This window comes from Arachis hypogaea, chromosome 13, assembly GCF_003086295.3.
Source record: "Arachis hypogaea cultivar Tifrunner chromosome 13, arahy.Tifrunner.gnm2.J5K5, whole genome shotgun sequence".
NCBI classification, from domain to species: domain Eukaryota; kingdom Viridiplantae; phylum Streptophyta; class Magnoliopsida; order Fabales; family Fabaceae; genus Arachis; species Arachis hypogaea.
This window is the reverse complement of record NC_092048.1, coordinates 137,294,898-137,302,569: the sequence shown is the minus strand read 5'-3', so window position 1 is coordinate 137,302,569 and position 7,672 is coordinate 137,294,898. Positions and strand designations below refer to the sequence as shown.

General features: G+C 30.0%; 1 protein-coding gene across 1 annotated transcript; it reads right to left on the bottom strand.

Annotated features, from left to right (window-relative positions):
* Positions 1 to 1,277: 1,277 nt before the first annotated feature.
* LOC112791928 (uncharacterized) lies at positions 1,278 to 4,994 on the bottom strand. The gene is made up of 9 exons (XM_025834971.3): positions 4,768 to 4,994; positions 4,547 to 4,669; positions 4,231 to 4,428; positions 3,733 to 3,811; positions 3,293 to 3,438; positions 2,763 to 2,876; positions 2,267 to 2,398; positions 1,664 to 1,777; positions 1,278 to 1,542 (listed from the first exon to the last, which is right to left on the bottom strand). Exons 1-9 carry the CDS (start codon positions 4,819 to 4,821, stop codon positions 1,495 to 1,497), a joined length of 1,008 nt encoding a protein of 335 aa, XP_025690756.1. The 5' UTR covers positions 4,822 to 4,994; the 3' UTR covers positions 1,278 to 1,494.
* Between the last annotated feature and the right edge of the window lie 2,678 nt (positions 4,995 to 7,672).

The following is a 7,672-nucleotide window of genomic DNA, read 5'->3' as shown; positions in this document are numbered from 1 at the left end:
ATAAAAAATAATAAATAGAGAGTGATATTTGAGTGTAATTCTTCTGTAATATTATGCACTTGTCATATTGATTCTCTGTATGCTATGAAGAATATCACCTTAAACAATATTGGACAGTGAGTTCCAAGGAAATTGGGAGGATCAGCTATAGATTTTTATGAGTGTTGTCGAATGGAGGTGATAAAGAAAATTTTTTTTATCAGCAGGGTTTTGAAATAGGACATTTTGAGTCGAAATTGATAACCATATGAGGATAATGTTCGAGATGTATGCTAGACTAATACCACAATATGTGGTAGAGTAGTATGTTACAGTTCATGATGTAGATGGTGGTGGTGAACTATCCTCTCAAACTTTCCAAAAAATTTTCAAATGTCAAAAGACATCTCTGTTGCACCCTATATATAGGTGCAATTGTGCTGATCTCGAGTGCTGAGGTAGAGGAACTCTTCACCCACATCCCGGATGCACACCACCTGAGTTGCTTTTTATTATATCTCAGGTGCCCTCAAAATTTGTTAAAAAAATGCACATTATTCGAGATCTGGCTTTAATTAGCACAAAAATTCAGTATCCGAAATGTAATACGTTATACATAACAATTAATACTGTATATTCCCGTAAATAAAATATTTAATTAATTTAAATAAAAAATCATAATTATATGTCCTTTTAACATTTTTATTATTTTTGTTTTTTATATTTTGACATAAGATGATGAAATTTAAATCTACAACCTAATACATTCTACTCGTTCCTAATAGTCTTAAACAGTTATGTTGATGCAGTTCTGGATTGTAATGTTCCTTTAGAAAACTATTATATCAATCACCATAATATTATTATATGCTGTAAAATGTTAATAGAAAAGTTGGGTTAAATTGATTGTCCATTATAAAACATTTTATATTCCTCGTCATATTTATATTTATATTAACTTGGACAATATGAATGTAAATTTCGTTCACGGTCAAGCTTATTATTATCTCAAAGATTCAACTTTAATAAATTTATCAGTGTAAACAAAATTTAACTAGGTCACACAAGGGAGAAAAAAAACACTTATATGACTAGATGATAAATTTTTATATCAAAATAAACCCCATTTTTAAAATGAACTTTTATCTCTTGGAAATAAGTCAACTTAATCTATAAATCAAGTTTATAAAGAACCGTCGAACTCACCTAGTATAAATATATACTAACATGAAGTCTAGAGTGGCTAGACTAAAATTCTGAACTACCAAAAAATTTCTCATCTTTGAAGCACAAACAAATAAATATAACCCCCCCCCCCTTTTTTTCTCTCGGCGGGGGTTTCTCTATTTTTTTATTTCAATCAGTAAATATAAATCAGATGATTTTACATTTTTGGGAGAGGTAATTGTAACAATGAAATGATAAATTCTGACTTGGCATGACCTTGATAACTAGTGCATGTTTCTCACGGAGAAGTTCTGGTGTTAACTGAATAAATAATTGTATGTGGAGAAACTACTTTGTGGTCTCACCAGATGTTTCTTCTCCACTGCTGTGAATCAACTGAACAATAAACAGAAACAAACATTAAGATATTCTGACAATTGAAATTGAAGTTAAAAACTTATAGTAGAAGATGGAGTGGAGGTTCAAGAAGACAATAAGGATGAATATGGTGTTTTACCAAGGAACCCAGTTGCTCATATGCTTCCATCACTTTCGGATCTTCCTCGTCTTCATAACCTACTTGTACTATTCTAGGTCCATTAACAGACCAAAAGGCTCTTCGGCCTGCATCCTGCAAAACAATGACAACATAATTCCGACATGTCTAGGAAAGCAATATATCTAGAATGGCGAATCATACTATTCTAACAACCGTGTTTGGGAATCAATGTGTAACTAAATCATTACAGAAACTAGGTGTTAGGTTATACTCAAGCCAAACAATAGTATTCATTTCTCTAAGAAAAGGTAACATCTAAAACACCCATCCCATCCCAACCCATGATAATTCTTATAGTAACTAAAAGTAGTTCGTTTATATATATATATATATATAATTAAAAAAAATTGTTTATTTTTCACATTGCTGCTTGATATTAGCAAACAATGATGAAGGTACTCTTTTCTGCCAACTTCCCCACAGACAAAGTTTCACTGTTTGGATGACAATAATTTTCTTGGATAGACTTCGAAAATGGAAACAAACATAGAACATATGGAGAAAAAATGGAAGAAAATTTTCCATATATATATATATATATATATATATATATATATATACCTGCAATGAGATCAAGTATATAGCTTCCAAAGCTTGAGTACGAATTTCCGGATCAGTAACTGGCTCACGTTCAATCGAGAGAGCAGTGCCAAGTTCAAGTGGCATTTTTGATCGATCTTCCTCATTGTAGATCTACATAAAAATTACTTTATCAATGCAAGAGTCATGAAAAAAATGGGTTCTAATAAATGATGGTGCATAATCTGATTGCTATAAGTCCCAAGATAAAAAAAAAATTAACAATACATTTTAACATTCAGCACACTTATGCCATTCACAAATCACAACGAGGTCAGACAACAGACTTGCTACTCATGCTGTACAGTGAACTACAGATATACATGAGAATTCAAATTACTGCCATATCGAGAAAGGAAATAGCTTAGTTCATAGCATTTTGCAGTTAAAACAATTTTGGAGAAGGTGGAAGGAGTGCTACTCCTAAATAAGCAGAGGAATAATACTTTGACAACATAAAAGGTAGAAAGCATGTAACCTTGTTGCCAGCTACTGGAAGAAGTAATGCTGGCCAAAGAAACTCCGATACCAGAAGCAAATTTTGTAGTTGATTCTCAGCTTCAAAGCAACAATTGCGGATTGTTCCAGAGACCTACAAGAAATCAAACGTTGTACCAAATGTGTTACTGACTGAGCAAAGCTACAGCTCTAAACTTGACTAGAAAAGTGCTGCTCATCTTGGCTTCTATATTTTTTTTAATATAAATTTAAAAGTAAAGGCCAAAAAGATGCTTCTTTACCTGGAAACCTTAACTCACAAGTCCAATAAGCAAATTCAACACAAACAAAACAAGGATCCTTTACACATAATATACTCAGTCTAAAGAATACTGTCTTAAGGACACAAAACGTTGTTAATTATGGCAGGTCCATGTTCAAAACTTATATTGAAATTTTTGGCATATCATATAACATGTCATTACCCACAATAGAATTAAAAAGACACAATGCTAACATCGCCTAAGGCAAGGAAACAGAAAACATTCATGGTGCCATTATTATCCATACCCCTTTCTTTCTCAATGAGCTGTTTGAATCAAATTGTCTGATTATCTGCTTCAAGAGTCCCCGTTTTGGGTCAAGGAGAAGCTGCCTTCCTGCCTGCTGCTTTGAGATGTTGACAAGTATTGAAGCAACATGTTCAAAAGGATCGTCTGGCAAATGTTGAGGGAAACTTTCACTCAATGAATATGATACTTGGTGAATGTTCAAAAGGATCATATGAAAGGCATAAAAATCTCCAAAAATAAAAAGGCCAAGTTTTCTAGTACTGTCAAACTGTTGAACAGCCAATTATATGTTTCTATTGATTCATTATTATTTATTTATATCAAAAGAAAATCCACAAAGAAATACTTCTAGAACAATTGCCTGATCAAGTCATTGCATTAATTAATATTGCCTCAAAAGTTTTATAGGTAGAACGTGCAATAACCAGAAGGACGCACCATGATTTTCATGTGTCGATCTACAAAATGATCTCACTAGCTTCATAACATACAAGCCATGTACCCTGTCATCTTCAATCTGACAAACCAGGGGAGAATAATCAATTCACGAGTCCACAAAACAAGCAAGAGGAAAAGAAAATGCAGTTTCTCTTTCCCCAACATATATAACAAATAACATCACATCTACACTCTGTAAATTTGTTAATGTCGTCAAACTAGAACACCTCTGCTTTTGCAATCATATAATACTCAATTTCTCCATACATACTTACATGTAATATAACACTATCCTCAATTTTGCTCCTCTCAAATTTCAATTAACCGGTATTTTTCTAAGTTAACCGGATTCAAGTCACCCTTAGAAGTTACAAATGAGAATGATCGGAACATATGCTTGGTGCAGACACAATGACAGATATGCTCGTTTTAGATTAACTTATCCTGCATTCAATAAAATTTTGCAATCAAATTCTTTCTCTCAAAAAATAACAATACCTGAAGCAAGGAAGCAGAACCAGCATCAAGTTGAGTAAGATTCACCAAAAGCATCACAAGCAAACGAGTGATACTCGATTCTGGCTTGTACAAAACCTCCATAGCAGTTTTGACCATTCCACTCCGCACCATGTCCGCCGCAAGATTCGAATCTTGCGATAGATTCACCAGAGCTTCAGCCGCGGGTTCCGAAACCTCCTGAAAACGACACACACAAACACCGGGTAACCGCATCAAAACCTCAACTCGAGTGAACGCAACTATTGCCGTTTGCACAAAAAGAAAAAAGCAAAAATGACATGCTTGTATCAGAGACCTTGGGAGCGTTTAGGAGTCGTGACAGGGAAGGCAAGACGGTGTTTGCGTATCTTGCGAGTGAGTGCATCCCTTCATCAGAACCGGTTAGTCCCCGAACTATGTCGACGGCGGCCTTTGTTAACTAAGAAGCGCAGCGAAACGACGACGGAGGATTATTTGATTATACGACATAAAAATGAGCATAAACGACTTTGGAAAGAATGAAGCTAGGGATTTTACTTGCGGCGATGGAGAAGATAGGAAGGAGACGAGTTCTTCCAGCTCCGTCGGCATTCTTCTTGTTCTCTTGTCACACTCTGACTCTGCTGTACTCCACAAAGCTGATTGCGGCGGCTCTTGGTGCTACTGCCACCACCCTTTTAGAACTTTCTGGATACGACGCCGTTCTCCTCTCAGAGACTTTTTCTGCTTCAAATAAAAGTGGAAAGGGAGAATCTATTGCTTTTTTTTCTTTTGAAAAATGATAATATAAATAAAGGCATAAACTCACCTACAGTCGACTAAGTTGCTTCTGGATAGTTGACATATGTTATTATATGGTTTAAAAAAAATCGATTTATTTTATAAAAATGGTTTATTTAAAAAAATCGGTTTGAATTTGACCAAGCAGTTACTTTTATTCCTTTCTTCTTCGTTTCGTACGTAAAATTCGTTCTCTTTCCATCCCTTTTTCAGAACTAATATGAAACTTTCAATTAGATATGTTCCTTTTATTTATATTTCTTAATCAAATTTATTATTTCAAATATATTTCTCAATTTATGTTTTTATTCATTCCTCTGTGAATGATGAAAATTATTTAATAAATACGTACATATTTATGTCATCACACTATTTTGATGTTCAGGATCATAAATGCCAAGATAATTCATGGCAATTTCATGTGATGGAAGACAAAAATGTAATTATGGTATAACGTAGACTAGTTGATAGCATGAGCATTATTGAAATTTTGGCATGATCTCTTTCATATTTGTTATATGTCTCTTTAGTTGGTGATGTTATAATTTATTGTGATGAGATGATGGTAGTTTAATTGTATGAGTAGGTCCTTTTTATTTGGTTGAATTTTTTCTATAGCTATTCTATTCTTGATGGCAATGTCAAAATAAATATTTTCATTAGTTGTTCTTTTTTTCTCTATTTTTGAATCAATTTTATTTTGAAAAAAATTATTAAAAAGTTTTGTTGTAGACAAAATTATTAATATTATGTTCAATTATTTAAGGAGACCAAATTAATATTTTGATTAGATACTTTTGTTTTATTAAAAATAAATTCTAATTTCATTAAAAAATAAATTCTAGTGGATAAGTAAAAACACAAAAACATGCATGACAGTGAAATCATAATTTCTAGACAAGTAAATTATAGTCTTATTATCTTAAAAAAATAATTTATTTATAGAATAATATTAAAAAATCAACAATAATTTGCATGAAAATAGTTTATTAGTAAAATAAAAGTTAATTGATTGATTACCATAAAATTTAATTTAACGATAAATTTGCAATTAAACATATTTTTACAGCTTAATTTAAAATCTGTTTACAGCTTAATTTAAAAGCAACTGAAAATGTAAGTTATGGAAAATAAAACAAAACTCATCAAGAAAATAGAAACAGAGACACAAAAAAAAAAGACAAATAATATCATTTATGCCATTCCTATAAAAAAACCGTGAATTTTGTTTCTTTTTCAGAATACTAAATTTTACTTTTTCAAACAATTTGTATACATATATTAATAAAAAATGTTTCAGATAAATTTAAAGAAAAATTGGTCAATATAAATGAAGAAAAAGAATATATCAAATTCATCTGTTAGGAATTTAGGAATAACACGTAGAAAAAATTTAAATTATTTTAAAAGTAGTTATTTGATCTATTCAAACTGGTTTTTTTTTTAAATAAACAATTTGTATAAAATAAATCGATTTTTTTAAACCATATAATAACACGTGTCAACGATCCAGAAGCAATTTCACCTGCAGTCGACTGCAGGTAAGTTTTCACCATAAATAAATTATTCTTTCTCTTTTCGAAAATTTTAAATTTGAGTGGAATTACGAATTTTTTTATTTTAATAAATCAAACAAATATTTTATTTGCAGAAATAAAAAATTTTTAAATTTATTATAAAAATACGTTATTTATCTTTATCTCGTTTAAAATAAAATAATTTTTAATATATCTCATTTACAGTATTTTTTTAATTTTTATATATCTCATCTACGGTATAAACAAGATATATATATATAGATTTGTAAATATAAAATATATTTTTTTAAAATAATAACTATTAATAATTTAAATTTGATCAAACTATTAAAAATAGAATATTTTAAATGACAGAGAAGATAAACGATTTTATATAATAAATAAAATGGATGGTTTTAAAAATGAAGTCGACTATTAAGGGTGTGTTTAGATTTGCGTTGATTTCTATCTTCAACCCACGTTTATCAAAAGTTAAAAATTCTAACTTTTTCGTTGATCTTTTTACGTTGGATTAAACTTTATGTTCTATGTACCAATTATATTCTTAATTATTCATATGTTTATTTTTTTTAATAATATTTTTTCTGATACTCTCTTATGCATATTATTATTTTTTATAAAACTTCTGGTTTTTTATATGAATTTTTGTACTGTTATTGTTATTTTTTTTGTATGGAATATTTTTTTATTTTGTATTATGATTTTATTAATCCTATTAAAGTGATAAAGAATATTGAAAATACTAAAAAAATATAAAAATTTATTTAAATATTTAAAATAAAATTACAAGATAACATAAAATAATTATTTAAATTCATATCTTTTTTGTAATTTTTTTATCTAAAAGTGATTTTGAATAATGTAATCCAAACAATATTTAATTTGCTATAATCCATTTTGAATAAAAATTACCAAACATAAACCACGTTAATATCAACTCACTTTTGGTCAAAATCAATTTTATACAAACTTCCGTTTGCAAACGGTAATCCAAACACTCACTAATATCGTTAGAAAAATAATGGTTAGCTAACTAATCCGCTTAAACAATTGTGGGGTTGAGGGATATCGTGAAAACTAGAAAAAAGGAAAAAGATAACAGTATTAACCGTGTTAAATGTTAA

Excerpts from the sequence above, each read along its gene's own strand:
- LOC112791928 (XM_025834971.3), bottom strand. The coding sequence starts at position 4,821 with ATGCCGACGGAGCTGGAAGAACTCGTCTCCTTCCTATCTTCTCCATCG. Across the intron at positions 4,429-4,546 it reads GACTCCTAAACGCTCCCAAG|GAGGTTTCGGAACCCGCGGC; the intron begins GTCTCTGATACA and ends TGTCGTTTTCAG. Across the intron at positions 1,778-2,266 it reads TATACTTGATCTCATTGCAG|GATGCAGGCCGAAGAGCCTT; the intron begins GTATATATATAT and ends ATTGTTTTGCAG.